The 19072-nt window shown below is 26.9% G+C and overlaps 1 protein-coding gene across 3 annotated transcripts in view; it reads left to right on the top strand.

The window, feature by feature from the left end:
* Positions 1 to 610: 610 nt before the first annotated feature.
* Positions 611 to 19072, top strand: part of LOC111612855 (CCR4-NOT transcription complex subunit 3-like) — a 146472-nt gene continuing 128010 nt past the window's right edge. The window contains exon 1 of one of the 3 annotated variants that reach the window (XM_023354126.1): positions 611 to 1027. In XM_023354126.1, coding sequence (XP_023209894.1) covers positions 1003 to 1027 — 25 coding nt within the window. In that variant the 5' untranslated portion in view covers positions 611 to 1002. The remainder of the gene's footprint in view (positions 1028 to 19072) is intronic. The other 2 variants (XM_023354124.1, XM_023354125.1) reach the window with 2 other exon arrangements.

Genomic DNA, 19072 nt, shown 5'->3' with positions numbered 1-19072 from the left:
CTGAATGCTTAGCCAATATAACACATTTCTCTCTTCTAAATCTTGATTTTCTTCTTTATGCAGACCTGTAATTAAAGACAGCTTAATTAATTTTAGAAGAAAATACTTTAACATGTTACTCTAAAATACTCAGACATGTTTAAAAACACATAATAAAACTTAAGTTTTATTAAGTGTTTTTAAAAGGAAGCTGAGTTTGATATTTAATTGACATGTTTATTTTAGTAGTGGTTATTTGAAATTCAATTTGATATAATTTTTGTATATGGTATAAAAACATTTAGTAGATGTTAAGAAATTTAATAANTGAAAGTATTTCATTAGATAAATTTATTATTTATAAATTTATATTAAATGTTTACAATACTTAGTTTTTTTGATAGTTTTGAAAAAATAAAATTAATAATTATAAAAGATTAAGAAAAAATATCTTTTATATATTTAATCAAACAAGTAAATTTAATATATTTATTTTTCCTAACATTTCTTCATCTTTTTTTTATGTGTAAATTAAATTTTAAATTAATAAAAATGTTTAAAAATACAAACTTAAAATGAAATTATTAAATAACGCTGAAAATCAAAATTTTACATTATTAGTAATTTTTAGAATCGGATCAATTTGTGAATTTCCCTCGCATATAAGCTGTCTGTAATAATGTTGCTCCCTTATCTATAAGAAAATAATTAGAATAAATAATTTTTTCTTATATTTCCAGACAAAATGCTGTCCGGATGACTTCTTCAGCCTCTGGACAACGAATCCGGACAGTTGGTAGCCTAAAAGAATCTGAAATGGTATTTGAACCAAAATTTTATAATGGCTTGTCCAGATAATATTGTACTGTAACTGTCGTTACAAAAAAAAAGTATTTTACATTATCGATCATTTTAATTTCTGGCCATTGCAATCAAAATTTAGTCTGGAAATTTTTCTAAATTTAAATTAGTATTTCATAAGTTCATTACTTTTATAAACCATCTGTTAACTTGCGGAAAAAAATGAAATCGCAAATGAAGTTTGCAGGTATTGTATTCATTTGATAAATCTTTTGAAATTAGTCTAAATTTATTTATTTTTCTTATTAAAAATTTATATGTGATAATTTATATTATTAGATTATTATGATCTAGTTTTTTTAAATTTTTTTAATTGAAATATATTTATACAATTTTAATGCATCAGTTAACATTATAGTATGTGAATACAATATAAAATTTTATAAAATATGTTCTAGAAATTTCATAGATTGATTAATGTATTAACTGAAATATTATTGTTAATGTTGTTTTGCTTATATATAGGTTGTATAGAGTTACATAATGTTATGAATAAGTTTATTTAATGACTTTATCATTAGTGTTACATATTGTATTTAATAGCAGATGATAAAGAGAGGACAAAGACACTGGACTTTAATATCTAACATACTGTAGATAAATAGTAAATTTTGTTTTTTAATTTGAAGTATTACTTAAGAAAGAAATAAGATTTTTTAGACACATGAATTCTTATATAGATTACATATATAATTATCTAATAAAATATATATTAAAATGTTATAGCATTTTAATCTCAAATACTTTCAAATATGAAATACTTCATAAAAAATATAATATGTAGTGACATATTCGTTTTAAAATACACTGATCTAATGTATTAATATAGTAAAAATGATTACAGAAAAACATATTTAGGCAATACTTGATTTAAGTGATAAAAGCAGTTTCTAAAAGCTAAACCTAACATATTAATAAAAACATTTGCATAAATTGAAAGTTGATGTCTGTCATCTTTAGGGTAAAAATAAACAACTAAATTTATTATAACTGAGTATTTTATCAATGTTTTTTAGAAAACGTTTCTTTCTATCTTCAAAATTTATAGAATTGATCTAAAAATTTTCACAGTTAAAACTGTTCCCTTGTTTTTTCCCTTTCTTTCTTTTTTAATATTATGTTTTTAGGTGAAATGAAACAATATTAGAGTTTATCAGGAATGGACTAAATATGGTTTTTTGGCTGAATACTGTTGCCCCAATACTGAATATTCTTGCCTTTCCTTATTGCCAAATATCAGCTTATTTATTTCTCTTGGAATTGCATGAAATAGAAGGCTTAGAGCAGTGCTTTCCAGCTTTTTTGAGACTACTGCCCTGTTTTAGTGCATACATTTCATCAATACCCTCATAAAATCAGTCAAAAATAATACACTAGAAATTAGATTTCCATAAAAAGTTTTTAAATTTAAGCATTTATTTTGTAACCAAAAAAAATAATTGCTTAAAAGTATCTTAAAGTAGTTGATTAATTAATATACAAATAATTAATAATGGGCTTGATGCAAAAGAACTAATTTTTTCACACCTGATATACATTATTCACAATACTCAATATTAGTAAGCATCCTTAAATTGTTCCATTCAACTATTTATAATTAAGGTAACAACAAACTCTTATTATTTTAAATAGTATGTTGCCAGATTCTTTCAAACACCATGTGAAAGAAGCTATTGGCAACATTTTCACATCTAAACTTTTGAATAACATCATAATGAAAGTTTTGTGAAGAAACTGCATGCTTCAGAGTAAAAGTTAAACTTGTCAAAATTAAAGAATAGGGTTCATTCAGCCAGTATTACTGATTTATTTAAATAAAAATGCTCAACTTCTTTACCATCTTATCCCTCCTTTTATAATATACTAGCTTACTCGTCGCGCATTGCTGCGATCTCAGAAGAAAGGAAATTCAAGCAAACTCGTTACGATAAAATTCAATTTACATCTTATTATTTTTATTGAAACTTATTATTATTATTCATTTTCATGGGGAAAACATTTCAAAGTGTCGTTTCAATTCTATTTATTTATTAGAGTGTTTGCGGATACACGATATTTTTTGTTTTTCCGTCTGCTGCGTACACAAATAAATCGGAAGGTTTTTCGACTCGTGAGCCGGCCACATACAGTTGTCCGTGCGAGAAGCACGGATTCTCCAAATTTAGCCCACACACTTGCTGCAATTGTCAGAAGCGTGATATTCCCCATTTTTATATATATTTTTAAACCCTTTATAATTTTAATTATTTAATTGCTCCTTCCTCTCTTCCTTGGCATGTTGTGAAATTTCTTGATAGTTGGATAATAAACCGTTTTATTGTAATTTGTCTTTTTAAATTATTAGATGATATTAAAATTTGGAAAAGGGGATCCCTAGATCGGTAAAATAGGCGAATTTCCTTCTACAACTTCGGTTGTTGTTCGGTATACAGTTAAAGTTTTAACAAAGTTCGAGCGAATACGTAATTAGCAAAAAAAAAGTTGAAATAAAGTGATTAAACAAACATTATTACGAATATCGTAAATAACAGTTCACAAATGCATATATAGAAATATTTTTTGAAGGGGGAAATGGTCTTCACAATTTGAAATCGATCGAACACACTGTGCTCGAATGCTCGTGTAAACGCGCGCCATCTATCGTAGGATAAATGCACTTCGCGGGAGTGTATTAAAAAACTTTTCGAAGTTTTATGGCAATCGTACTATGCCACAAACCTTCGCCGGAGTATATTAAACAACTTCCCAAAGTTTCACGGCAATCGGATAAACGGTGTGGTAATGCATGAAGGACAGACACACACATTCATTTTTATATATATAGATATATATTAATTAATTATTGATTATATATATGTATTAATTAATTACACTACCACTGATTTTACAAGCAACTACAAATTTCTGTAATAATTTCTTAAATGAATTGATCAATTTTTCTAATAGTTTAGTTTGCTCAGTTCATATGATTGTAAATTGTGTATTCTCTCATTATGTTTACAAGGTTTTATGTTTATGCATAAAAGTTTACACTTTTTGCAATTTATGCATAAAGTCATATTTTTCAAAAACTGACATCACAGTTTATCTGTTGGAAGTTCAATAGTAACATTTTTTGTTTCAAAATAAATTTTTATTTTCTTTGCTTTTCAGTATCCCCTTGAGTCTTTTTCTCCCAAGGGGACTAGTGTCCACTTTGGAAATCACTGATTTAGAGCAGTATTTCCCAAAGTGTGGTACGCGTACCCCCAGGAGTATGGGAACAGTTTAGTGGGGGTATGCACTGCACCGCGCTTTGGTTGCACCTGGTGCAACAAGCAGTTTACTTTTTTCAATTACAAACATAGAAAAATAATAAAAAACTTCAATACTTGTTAGTGGTTTCACCTTGCCGGATTCTGTGATTCTGGGCATTCCTCCACCCTATGGCCTAGACAACAGTGTCACACAAAAACCTCCAGTATCTACACATTGAACTGTTACAGTGCACACATGTGTATTTTTAGCTTTTGTGCAATTTTTCGAATAGGAAAAGTTTGTTATGTTCTTTAGTATTAATAAAAAGCTAAAAATGCTGAATAAAGCAATTTTTCTGTAGCTAGTTACTACAACTAACAATTCTTTGCAGAGACTTACTTCAACAGTGCTTCTAGAAAGATGAAAATGAGACCTAAAGTCCATATCTCTATATCTAGGAACAATATTTTTGAACAATATTATATAAACGATAGTTCATCATAATTTGGTTCCTATATCTAGGAACCAAATTATGATGAACTGTCGTCTCAACATATCCAATTTTATCCTTCTCATTGATCCTAATANTGAGACCTAAAGTCCATATCTCTATATCTAGGAACAATATTTTTGAACAATATTATATAAACGATAGTTCATCATAATTTGGTTCCTATATCTAGGAACCAAATTATGATGAACTGTCGTCTCAACATATCCAATTTTATCCTTCTCATTGATCCTAATAAATGTTATTTATAATATAACTTTTATTTATATTTATTATGAATAAATTTAATTTTTTGTTTATTATTATTTTGTTTATGTACTAAAAAAGGAAAAAATAAATATATTTTGATTGTTATTAAAGTATATGCAATTTTTTTTATGAGGGATACTTACTCAGCGTTATGAAAATTATAGAAGGGGTACACAGATGTCGAAAGTTTGGGAATCACTGGTTTAGAGTAAGGTTTAGACTCCACTAGTGTAAAAATGAGCATTAAAACACTTGCTGAAATTACTTTTAATTACATGACTTGTTTGTGTTTGCACTTGGATTGAGTTGTAGGTCCAGCTCCACTAGCAAAGTTTTTACAGCTATGGTACTATCAGTGGTATGGTTGTATACATGATATATTGTCATAAAGACACTAATTGTATTCTATAAATTTTTTTGTACTGTAATTATAAATGTACTAACTTTACCTTCATATATTAAATTTAAGTTTACCATATTATTAATTAATTAAGATACTACACTTCACTATACTAAAATACTATGTTCAGCTTTTTTATTATATACTCACCTAAACCAAAGTATTTTCTTTGGCTATCTGTATCACTTTTTTTAGGCATCTATTCTTATAACAGTTTTTATATTAGTGGAGTCTCAGCCTAAGGTAGAAAGCAGCAACATCTATTTCATAATAACAATTTTATACATTTTCACTTTAAAAAATTATGTGATAAGTAAAAAATTAAATCTAGCCATTGAGGTCGACATTTTTTGGCAGCCTCACAAAGTAGTGTTTTTAGCAAACATGCAATATGTTCAATGAAGCTATTGATGAATGAAGTATTTATGATGACTGTCAAAATTACCTACTTTCTATGAATGCAAAAGCATTACTGTTCCTTCAATATAATTTATCACTCTTAAACTGTGATTATTAATACAGTCGACCCCCGTATAAGATCATTGATTATTCCGTTTTATATGAATTCCATGTTGTACAAGTCACTTAAATTTTACAAATACGTGAGCCGTTCACAGCCCGGTACACGTATTTGTAAAATCTAAGTGACTCGTACAACATGGAATTCATATAAAACGGAATAATCAATGATCTTATACGGGGGTCGACTGTAAATAATATTTTTCGAGATCATTTATTAAAGTTATACATTTGAATCTATCTTGAATCTCACAGGAATGAGAAAAAAATTCAAGATAAACAGATTTCAAGATATAGAGGTTTCTACAAAGTGAAAATAGTAATAGGTTTTATTGGAGGTATAGTAATTTATTAATACAATAGCAAAGTGATTCTCAACTTTTCTGAGACCATGGAACACCATTCATGTACTACTTATTACACGGAGCATTAACGTCAATATATACAAAAATTGATAAGCTGTTTACTATTTTTAGGAATCAATGAAACAAAAAACTAATAAACTTTAATGTATTGAATAAAGTAGAAACAAGGAATTGTCTATGAGTTTGGCAATTGGAATAAATTTGCAATAAAAACTTTAAAATAATTTTTTTAATGGAACACCAGGTAGGTTTGCAGAACACTGGTTAAGAACCACTGCAATAGCAGTTACAGTATATATCTTTATTAAATATTAATAAAAGATTTTTGACATACCTTAACAGAAATAGTTTGTCAGTAGTTTCTGATGCTTGACTTTCTTCAACCAATAAAATGCAAGCCAAACTCATACTCAATAGGAGAAAAGCAGCATTAATTGCAGTTATTGCAAGAAACATTTCTCGACTACAATTTAAGCTATCAAAATATAGTTGCTGAACTTTGAATTTGTAGTTGACACTTCAGTTCATTTGAGATACAGAGGTTTTGGGAGAAAATTATTTGAGATAAATGTGGAAAATATATTGAATTTATGCTGAAAATGTAGGGGGAAAAATTAATTTAGAGATAAAACATGTTTGAGATGGACAGGTTCAACTGTATTTGATTTGAAAAGGAATGAATTAATAAAATTTTTTTAAATATGTGTTTTTAAATGTTCTTTTCATTCTATTTTGTTTTTTATTTTTTCCTTCTCCCAGCTAAAATAAGATTACTTGGTCAAATAGTTCAACTCTGAAGTATTCAGTCCAAATATTGAATACATGTTTAATATTTGGCCAAATATTAATACATAGTGGACAAATATACTTGAATACCAAATACTGCCAAATATTCAGTCCAACATTAGAATTTATTTTTTATTTATTTGTTCTCAGTCGGACCACAAGTTTTTTATTTTGTTTTTCAAAGCTTCTTTTATAATTGTTATCATATGTCTTAATTTAATATCACATTTAACTTTTTCATTTTTATTTTTAATATTCTTTTTAAATAAATAATATAAATTTCAATTTTTTATAGTTTTTATTACTTTCTGTATGGTATAAACTTCAGTTTTCTTATCCCAAAGATGTCTTTTCTATTTTATGATTATATTGAAAAGGACTGGTTGTCTTTTAATTATTATTTTTATTAAAGCAATACATCAACCAATGCCAAAATATCGGGCTAGAACCGGCTAAACTAAAAACTGATAATTTGGCACTGGTTGGTTTATTGCTTTAATGTATAACAGGTTAGTTGATGAAGTTTGTTTATTATTTTTAAGAGTTCACTTTTTTATCAGAAGTAGCTTTAAATTTACTTTCGATAATTCTTTTAAAAAATTTTTCTTTTGATCTTACATTTTGTGTGTAGTTTTTCTGTTTATTATTTCTGTTTATGATGTTTCTTCAGTGATTATACAGGAATAATCCAATTAGTGCTGATAATGTGTTTATAACATTACCACACTAATTGTATTTACACTAATTGAGGAATGTATAAAATATGAAAAATGGCAATTTATTTGAAAATTATTTTTCTGCTTAAAAAGTAATTAAAATTGTTCTGATAATAAGTTATAGAATGTATGAAAAGAACTACAAGAGGATGAAGTAAAAACTTGTTTTAAACCTAATATTTTATTACTTTATTTTGCAACTAAATTTTTAAGTGACTTATTGTTATACAGATTTGTTCTTCTTTCCTGCATGAAAGCTCAATAATACCAAATTTCATTTTATAATGCTTTTTTGCATTAATACTGCATTCTTTATTTGGATTGTTATTCAAAATTGTTAGAAGCAGATGTTTTTAAAATTATACATGAAGAGAGTCCAAATTGTGCAACACCAAAAGATAATAGGTAAGTAGTGAGGGGTGAACAGTTGGAGTGAGTGCTACTAACGATTTTGCAAATTCTTCTCATTCTAAATTGGCAACCTTTGCTGCTAGCAGTACACATTTTTGCTTTAACTCTTTAAGCTGTGAAAACTCACTCCCTCTTTATTGTTAATGACTAAATTGTTTTTACCCCTCAGGCTACAAGGGGAACTTGTATGGCAAAACTAGTCTAACAACTTTTCAATGGGCCAATTTCGTTTTAATGGATAAGGCTGATTTTGTGTTTAGAGTTAAAGCTTTTAATCACTGAATAGATGCTTAAGTGCAAGTATGAATTTCCCTGAACTTTTCTAAAAAGATTCAGAACTTTTTATTAAAAATAAATTTCATAGTCCATTTAAAGTAGTGTTGATTTGCTTTTATCATTTATAAAAAATTTTTTAATATCAAATTTTAATTTGTTTTGTAACTGTTTATAAATACAATACAATTTTTAATACAGTAAATACATTTTTTAAATTTAACCAGAAAAGTGTTATATACATTTTTTGGTTAAAATTATTTAAAAAATTTTTGGTACACAAAAAATTCTTAAATTTTTTTTGTTGAAATTTATTTTTAAAAGTATAGTTATAAATAATTTTATGTATATTAGACTGGCAGTCACTGAACTACAGTGAATCCATACTAAATGATGTATTCCTTCCTTATTGTACTGCTACACATATTTATCCATTATCTTTGTTTACTATCTAGTTTACCAGAATCAGTAAATGCTCTTGTAATGTACAGTTATAATGGTGCTGCTTTTTACTGAAAAAATTTATTGATTTAATACCTAAATACCGTCTTAAATATATACCTTTACAAATACAGTGAAATAAAAGAAAATTATATGAAGAAATTATGCATATATCAGTACATCCAATATAAATTACATTATTTGAAGAGCATATAAATAAAATTCACATAAATCAAGTGTTGTCTGTATATATACTGTTTCTTTGTAAAATTTTAAGTACTAATATATATATATATATATATAGGTTTATATAAAAGAAATTGTAAAGTATATTTTTTAGTATATATTTTCATGCCGTTATATTATGTGTAATTTATTATTAGATTATAAGTGTAAAATATAATTACAAGTATAAATGAACTATTATTATAAATTAAAGTATAAAATAACTATTAATATATTATGTGTTAATTTTATTTTTGATTAAAATGATGAGGCTGGATTAAATATCAAGCTAGAAATTGACTAATTAATTTCATAGATATTACAGAATGTGGATAGTAAGTAGTTGCTGCAAGTCCCATTCCAAATAAATCTTTTCTTCCAGAATAGTCTAAAATATAGTTATGAAATTTAATATAAAATGGAGACATAAATTCCTGTTTAGTCTAAATCAGTGTTTTTCAACCTTCTTGAATACGCAACCCCTTTACAAATTAAAAAAATTCTGGCGACCCCCCAGGGCCATATTAAAACTATATCAGTGATTTTAAAAACTACGTATTTAATTTTCTTTCTGTTGAGACCTAAATATCGATCGAAAAACCAATTGTACTTTAAAATAAAAACACAAAGCCTTCTCACTGAAATTGTAGTTTTATTTATTGTAGTGTAGGACCTACAAACACTTGTCTTTTTCTTTTACCCCGTGTAAGGATTTGTGACCCCCCTGGGGGTCGCGACCCACAGATTGTAAAACACGGGTCTAAATTATAATATCTATGAAGTTAGTTAGCAAATTCTAGCTATGATAGTTAATTTGGCCTCGTCATCTCATCATTAGAATAATTTGGGCTTGGTTGTGTGTATGTATTTATTACGATTCTTATATCAAAATTATTGCTTGAAATTTTTTTATACATATTGTTAACTTTCCTGTTTTTTATTAGCAGATTAGCATCTATAAATTTTTGCAAATGAGAATAAGAAATTGTGTTTATAAATAGCATTAAGAAATATTAGTTTTTTATTTTCAATCTATAATAACAACATTAAACTTAAAAATAAATAATTTATTTCAATATCATTACTTATGTACTAATGATGATAATATAAATAGCCATATATAGTAGAACCCTGATTAACCAAGATTCTACATTTTCTGAAGTGAACTTAAAAGTTAATGCATCACTTTTCTTATACAGTTTTTCAAAAAAGAAAGTTTAAAACGATAACGTGTTTAAAAATGATTTCTCTCTGTTATCTTTTATTATTTAACTTCAGTGTGAGACAAATTCATGTTAAAATGTAACTGTAATACACATTTTTATTATTAGCACTATTGTATTTATTAGTTATATAATAAATGATGTAAAACATGTTGTTCTTATATATGATTAAATTCACAAAGACATAAAAAGAGGATTAAAAATGGACCATATAAATCTTTTTTATATTTGTAATTTTTAATCTGAAATGATCATGACCATTCATTTTATTTCAGTTTCAGTTATTCAAGGTAGCATTGGTCCACATTACCTCAGATAATTGGGGTTCTACTGTATCTATCTGTATTTATCAAAATATATAATTTAGTAAATTTAGCAAAATGAATTATCTCTCACTTATAATTAAATTTTTAAACTTATAGTATTAGAAAACACAATTTCTTATCTTTAGTGCAAATTGATATTATGCTAATAATGTTTAATTGAAACTTAATCATTTTATTTGTTTATTATTACATGCAGATGATGATAAAATTTAAAGAAGTGTAAATGTTTATTCATCTTTTAATAAATTAAAGGATGTCTTTAGCAGTAAATTTTTATACTTAACATAATTATGAAGAACCAGTCTAATGTTCTTAAAAAATCATGGATAAATTTTAATTTTAGAATTACAAAATTTATTTTTTCTGTGCAGTTATGTCCAATTACTTTCTAATTAAAATGTTTTTAACTCAAAAAATTGTTATAATTACTGTAATTGAAATTTGAATGAATTTATTTATTTATTTTGTTGTGATAAAATGAAATGTAAATGATCATTGAAAAGAATTACTAGATACAAATTTATGATTTTGTCAATTCTATGATGATGATGATGCAAAATCTTTTCATTACTTTTGCAAGAAGTTATGGAAAAGATTCAATTAATACTAATATTGAATTTTTCAAGAGATAGAACAGTGTGTTAGAATTTTGTATGTGCTACTACTATCATATTTACTTTTCTGCCTTTCTTTGTTTAAAAACTATTATTCTTATTCAAGTTTAACATCTAGTAATATAATTTTTTCTATTCATTTTCTTCTGTAAGTGTTGTTTCCATCTAGGAGGTTAATGACCATGAATTGCCACTAATTTCTATTTTGAGCATTTCTCCTTCAGTCCTTGTAAGGTTGGTATTTTCAATTATTTTGTTTCTAGTCTAATTCTATCTTTCTCTACTTCATTTTCTTTCTATCATTCCCCCTAACAGTATTTTTTATAAGCTGTCATATCTTGTAACATGACCTAAATAACAGAGAGTGTTGAAAATACATTCTATTTGAACTGAAGGAGAGGTAGACTAAATAATATCACTCTCTTTCTCCCTCTTTTTTTATCATCAGTAAAAATAGTTATGCTTCTTTTTAAAGTTCTTAAATATCACATTGTCTTAACACAACTGTTATTTAATTTTTAAAACAGGTAGTAATATTAAGATATTAATTAGTATCAACGGCCTGTTCTATCAGTTGTCTCTTTTGACCTTGAAAATTTACAAAGATGATTGATTGAACCTGTCATTGTATTAACTGTTGCCTTGATACTGTAAGCTGTTCATGTGTATCAGCCTAATACCCATTTCATTGGTGACATTGTTGTCATATATTTTAAGAAGAAAGTGAAAGCATGTTTGCATATTAGCAATTCATTTGCATATTGTACATATCATTATTATTATGGTTTGAAATTGATTATTAATGATTTGATTTTCATAACAAATTTTTAATTATTCTTTTTCTGATAATTGTATTAAATACCGGAAATTATGCCCTTTGGAATTAAAAGCTTTACTTGTATAATTTTTTCCTGCATATTAGATAATTTTGAAAGCATTAGAATAAATTAACTTTAATTATAAACAATTAATACTTTTTAATTCTGTCATTTATTTACTTACTTAAATGTAAATAATTAATTTCCTTTTGTTAAAATAAGATTGAATTTTTATTATCATCATTTAATAACAATTTTTGAAACAGTTTAATTTGGTAGAATTATTTACAGATAATAAATATAGTACAGTGGTACCTCAACTTACGCTACCCCGACTTACGCGAACCCGGAGTTATGCAATTTTTAAATCTCGTTGATTCGTCTTTTGTTTGAGCGCCATGCAACTCTTGATTACTCACTCCCCCCACACTATTGTTCAGCTTACATGTTCAGACGTGTTGTGCATAATCGACACATAGCTACAATTTATTTTGTTACTTATTTCTATGTTATATCTACGGAGACTTGAGAGACTCTGTGTGGTGATTTCTTGTAACCGTGAAAAAGACGAGATAAGATTAATGAGAACATTTGTTAGCTTACATACATCCGACTTGGATTTTACACAAATTGCGAAATTATACGCGAATTTGACCTACGCAGTCATCGCTCGGTCCCATCTATCGCATAAGTTCGGGGTATTACTGTATCTTGTTATAATATTGGATATTTTTTGGTCGTTTTTGAAACAGTTTTTTTTTTTTTTTTTTTTTTTAAAGAGAGAAAATAAAGTATAAAATATTTCATTTTGTGGATATTACTGAAAGTAAATATAATAATAAAAATGAAAGACAAGATCAGAATTAAGTTTTAGAATTTTACATGAAATCTTATGGGGGATCTTTCTTTTTGTTCATTTCTGGAAAGTACCATTTATATATAGGTCAATAATCAATAATAGAAAGTAGTTGTGTAACAATTATTACTGATATAAGTGATATCAAACATTATCTATAATAGTAATGCATTTTATATAGCAAATATATTTGGACATGTAATTCAATATTATTAATGGATGAACATTTTATATATATAAACTTTAAGATTATCATGTAATTGAATGGTTTTGAAAACTTAACATAAGATTTTTAAAATATTTTCTAAAATAATTGTAACAAAGATTATTTTTGCACTTGATCTCAACAACTTCATTACATTTATTTTGAAACTACACCATAATTTGGAAAAGTATGTAAGTTGTGTTCAGTGTCTTTATATACTGATATAATTCTGATTTTGACTATTATGGATTGTAATTTACTGGTTCTACAGTAAATTAAATTCTGAAATGAAATTATTTTAGCATAAAAATATGGAGTAGTTTTAAAAACAAATTTAATAAAGTTGTTGAGATCAAGTGCAAAAATAATCTTTAAAACACTTTATAATTCATCAGTGATATATTGCTATCAAAGATTTTGTAATAATATTGATTATGGCATTTAATGTCACAATAAATATTAATAGAGTCAAAACTCAGTTTTTGAATGTAATTCATTCTTAAAAGTTGTTTTAAAACCAAAACAAATTTTCCAATAATAAACAATATAAAATGGAGTAATCTGTTTCTAACTCTCCAAAATAAAGCCTTTTTTTGTTTTAAGCTATATTTCATGTCAAAAATGCCTACAAATTCAATGTAATATTATATATAACATAATACTATGTTATAGGGGAGAGAGCAAGGGAATGGGGCCACCTAAGGTATTTTGCATATTTAAGAAACCTTAACAATATTGTGAGAAGTTATTTTAATTGTGTAAATAGTGTACTCTAAGAAATAAAGTGCATGTGTCAAAACATGAGTATTCCTTTCCATATTGTTTTAATTATAAAAAACAAAAAACATTACATTGAGCTCTATTACCCAATCATGTGGGGTAATGGGAACTATCATTTAAAAACATTGAAAAAAGACTGAGATGTTAGAAATGTTTGTTCAAAAACTAGAAAACTTAAGTTTTTGCATAAGAATTAATTTTTTATACATGTATTATTTTCAAAATAGTTTGTGTGTTTATTGATAAGTTCAAGCACTTTAAATTAAAAACTTTAACAATAATTACAAGTGTAATCATCTGGAGAATCTATACCACAATTTTTTGTTTCTACCAAATTCTCCACAGATGATGCAGTTATTATTAGCGTTGCTTGCATCTATTTCATTATCTTCATTATCATTTGATTCTTGTTGAGCCCCATTACCCCATTGCCATGCCATTTTATGTTTCTAACCTTGACTAGACAAAGGGATAAAGTGAAATAAAAAAGAAATTCTCAGATGTCGTTAATATTATATGAATGTCAATTAACAGTTTTTATTAATTAATTAATTAGATATAAATTCAGCTGTGGTACATGGTGAAGTAGTATCTTTCTCACATGTGCATTGAAATCTAATTTAAATAGCAACATCATTGATGATTCATGTCATATGTAATGATGTGGAAGATCTTAGTGCCACAAACTACTGAATCAGTAGTCCTGTCACTGATTGGTCAGGCCATCAACTTTATTTAACATAGAAAGCGTAGGGATTATGATCTATGTGTCTCTAATCTGTGGTCAGCTCTTGCTGAGTAGTTTGTTCAGCAACTGAGTTGTTACTGCAGTTGGGGCAACTATGAGTTTAAAATTCTGTTTGTGAAAGAGTTGTGAGGAGTTTGAAAAACAATGTTTGATTGTATATGTTTTAGACATTTTTTATTCATACAAGAGTACCATTATCATCTAACATCTCTACTAGCAAAAAAAGCACATTAGTATTATTTTACATATGTTATTAATTTTTAATGATAAAATAAGTATGAGTTCAAAAATATTTAAAATATTAATAGTATCAAAACTTCTCCAGTAAAACAATTGGTATTTTTTTTTTGTTTGTTTGTTCTGAAGTCTGGAATTTGATTATTATTATTATTATTATTTGTACAGAATTGTTTGCATTAAAAGACAGTTATTTTCTTTTTGCTTATGAATTATGTTTTATTTAAATGCCAGTGTGTAACTTTGCATATATCCTCTTTTCTAACAACATTTTATTTTTGTTTATTTCATATATTGTAGACAGTAACTGTTTAAATGAAATTGTTGTTGTTTCATGAAATGAATTTTTCAGCTACTAAATATAATTCTTTTGAAGTAAGTGCAGAGTATTAAGAATGTTTTAATTATATGTTTAAATATTCTTACAGAATTTATATGAATACTTTATAGCATTTAATGAACTTGTTCAAATTTATAAGTAATTCTTAACAAACTAATAATTACTTTATAGAAAATTATTTTAATTTGTATATTATAAAAAAGCAACATAATATTAAATATTTAAAACATATAGCATTCTGATACTTTCAGGTACAGCGTAGAATTATAAAATAAACATAAATCAACGTTTACAAACCCAATGTATATATAATAAGACGATAACTGCCAGATTATATTGCAATTATTTTAAATTAATTAGTAAATAATTTATCACTGGAAGGCATTATCTCTTATTAAATTTAATAATTATAATTAAATTAAATAATTTAGAAAATCATGGAAGAAAACAATCAGTCCAGAGCAGGACTTGAACCCATAACTGCTGCTTACTGTATGGATGCATTGCCAGTTATGCTACCCAAACCTCCAGTCTGTTCTCCTCTTCCAGATATATTAAAATATGAGCTAATTATTCTTGGTTACATATGCATTAATTAATTTAAAATAATTGTGATATAATAGCCCAATATAATCTGGTAGTTTTTGGCTTATTATTATAAAATAATAAAAAATTTTGGAATAACAATTATATAATCTATATGTATAATATACTCAAACAGTAAAATTGCTAAGAATATGAATTTAATTATTATTTTGTTGAATTTTTATTATAATAAAATGTTTAATAAAATCAATGTTTATTGTATTAGTTTGAAAGAATAAAGCGTAAGAAATTGCTTATTTTTTCAAATTAATATAACTAGGATGCGGAGGATGCATTCCTAGACAACAAAGCTCTAAGTGAAACAGCGTTAAATTAAACAAGGTCATTTTAACACAGAGTAAATAGGAAAAGGGGAATACATGACCAAAAATAAACAGATTTTACTTTAAGTTATTTTTATATTAATTTGCATAATAATATATGTTAAATAACACACAAACATATGCACACAGAAATGTAAAGTTCATTTTTTGTGATGAAGGTCCTGACTTTTCTGAAATTCTTGTTCTTTTGCAATAAAGTTGTGAAGTGTCATTTATTGCTTTTTTTCTTTCCTTAAGTAAATGTCGATAGCAAGAGATTGCATCCAAAATGCCTTGTCTTGCTTTTGCATTACTTTCAAAATTTGGATCATTCGCTACAATTTGATCAACAATTTCCGTAATCTTACCAAACTTTTACTAAGGAAATCTGTAGAGAAATTTTTTGGGTCCTTCATTTTCAGAATCTCAAATTTCCAGTTCCACAAGAATTCCTTGTTCTGCCAGTTCTTGAAGGTTGTCGTCAGTAAGGCTCTCACCAGAAACCTGCTGTAACTCCTCAATATCTTGCTCATCTACATCTCCTAATCCTGCTATACTTATTAGGTTGACAATTTGGTCAACCTAACGATACAAAGATAGACCCTTCTTGTTGAGAATTCTTGGATACCTTCAGCCATAAATTTTTTCGCACTTTGCTCATGCATTAGTCAGTTAATTCTTGCCAAGCAAAGTCGATATTGCCTATGGTATCCATTATGATATATTTTTTTCCAAAATTGCACCAAACAAACATAGATTTAAAGAAAGTACAGTTTTCTGTCACCTTTTGCTGATTGGTTCATTTTTGGGAATAACTATTATATACAAATCAGTGAAATGCCATGATAATTTAAATCAGTGTAAATTTTGAGCTTTTTTTTTTTTAAGGTTTTGGGCAGATTGCATTATATCGAATCAGCGTTAAGCAAGGTCTTACTATATTTGCTTATTAAAGGATATGAATAAACTCTAATATGAAAACATTTTCAGTTTTTTTTAATCCATTGTTATCTACAGAAGTACAGAATACATTTTAATTAATAATATAGAACAGAATTTTTAAATTAAGAAATCATCAAACAGACAATGTATTGATAACTAATATATTAATCAAATATATATTTTTATCAAACAAAAAATTTATTATTTTACTGTGGAAACTATAAACATGTTTTGAATCTAATATTCTTTTCCATGCATTTTCTAATTGAGAAACATCATAGTATTAATTATGTTGGTTTACTTAGAGAATACGTGAATGTACCTGTACATCTGTTTTTCAGCAGATTGGACATTATTTCTTTAATACGTAAATTAGAACAGATTTATTCCAATAAACATTGATATTAGCATTGTATGCATATTGAATCAGTGCAGTGCAGCTACTATTATTCTTATTAATCAATGTGTAATGTTTTTTGCATAAATATTTATGATCTAACTGTTAAACTGATGTAATAAAAGTTGTTTTGTTTTTACATAATTTTATGATGTAAATCACCTTTATCTAACATCAGTGTTTCTCAATCTCTAACAAATCGTCACCCCCTTTACTTCATAAAAAAATTTGTTACGTTTATTAGTTTATTTGATAATTATATACTTTGTAAAAAATTAAACATTTATTTACTCAGAATATGCATTAGATTTTGATATAAATAACAAAATTAAAAAACAGTATGATTCCTTCTGCTACCAACACACAAGCCTTGACACAGATGCATGTGAGCAAAATGCAATGACAGCATTATTCGCTGTGAATCCCCATTGCAAACTTCAAAATTTCGATGCCGAGGTCTGAGGCTTATGCCAAATTCTTATTGCATTGAATAGACTTGTGACTACTATAATAATAAATCATTGAACACCTGATGCTGAGAAAAATCGTTTATTGAAGAAACATTAACGTTTTTGACCTAATATGATAGGCCATCTTCAGATGCAAGTATTCTCGAACGTATTTAACTTAATATTTAAACATCAGTATATTTGAATACTTTTACGTTTAAATCAAAATATTGGATAAAATAACATATAAATAATAAAATAAAAATATAGTAAATGAACTAATAAAAAATAACATATGTAAAATAAAAATAAAATAAAATAAATACACAAAACATTCCACTAAGTGTAAGGGCGGGTGCAGGCTAAGAATTTTTGTGTTTTAGTTATTCTTTTATGTAGAACTTCCATGCAGAAACTAGTCCCTCTGCATCCCTGGTGTTAATATAACCATCTTTTAATTTACTTTTATATATTTCAATCGTTTCTTCATGCATTGCCAATGATGGAGAACACATAGTCCTGAGGATAGTTGCTTCATTCCATTTAACCACAGAGTCCCCTGCTTGTGCCATACAGGATAATTGGCAAGCGCCAAATTCGACAGAGGGCGCTGTTTTTGAGCCAAGATGGCTGCCGAAACAGGTAAGGAACCGACCACGTGTTTGTTCAGTGCCTGAGCCGATTCAGTTTCTATCGGTGACGACTACTGCGAGGACCAAATGGAGAACAAATCATTGAATTTATGTCAAATTCTAGACTATATCGGCGACAGGAAACGTTGTCTTGTAGAAGGTGAAGCTGTTTTGGATGCTGGACACATCGTATTTTGTGGATTAAACTCTAACAACAACACCAAAGTTCATGTTGTTGCTTTAGTGTTGCAATCTCAGATATTGGCATTATAATACATCTCAATTACAGGGAGAATGCATGTGCAAAGTGGTGCTGTCTGGTTTTTGTAAACATGTGATAGCATGTTTATTACATGTTAACAGGTGAGAAGTATTTAAATATTTTAAGCAGTATACACTATGTTCCAATATAAAAACATAGTTTTATTTATCATAATAGTTAAAATTAGTGCGAATCTGAAGGCTGCCCTGCTGAGTCATTCAGCACTTATACAACATAGGCCAGTCAAAAGTTTGTAGCATAAATTATGTTTTGTGTGTGTGTACGTCTTATATATCCAAAACGGCTTCACCTTCTACAAGACAACGTTTCCTGTCGCCGATATAGTCTAGAATTTGACATAA

The sequence above is a fragment of the Centruroides sculpturatus genome, unplaced genomic scaffold (genome assembly GCF_000671375.1).
Source record: "Centruroides sculpturatus isolate CEXI.00-Female unplaced genomic scaffold, Cexi_2.0 scaffold1619, whole genome shotgun sequence".
In the NCBI taxonomy this organism is placed as follows: domain Eukaryota; kingdom Metazoa; phylum Arthropoda; class Arachnida; order Scorpiones; family Buthidae; genus Centruroides; species Centruroides sculpturatus.
The sequence above is the reverse complement of the archived record's forward strand: the minus strand, read 5'-3'. Positions and strand labels throughout refer to the sequence as shown.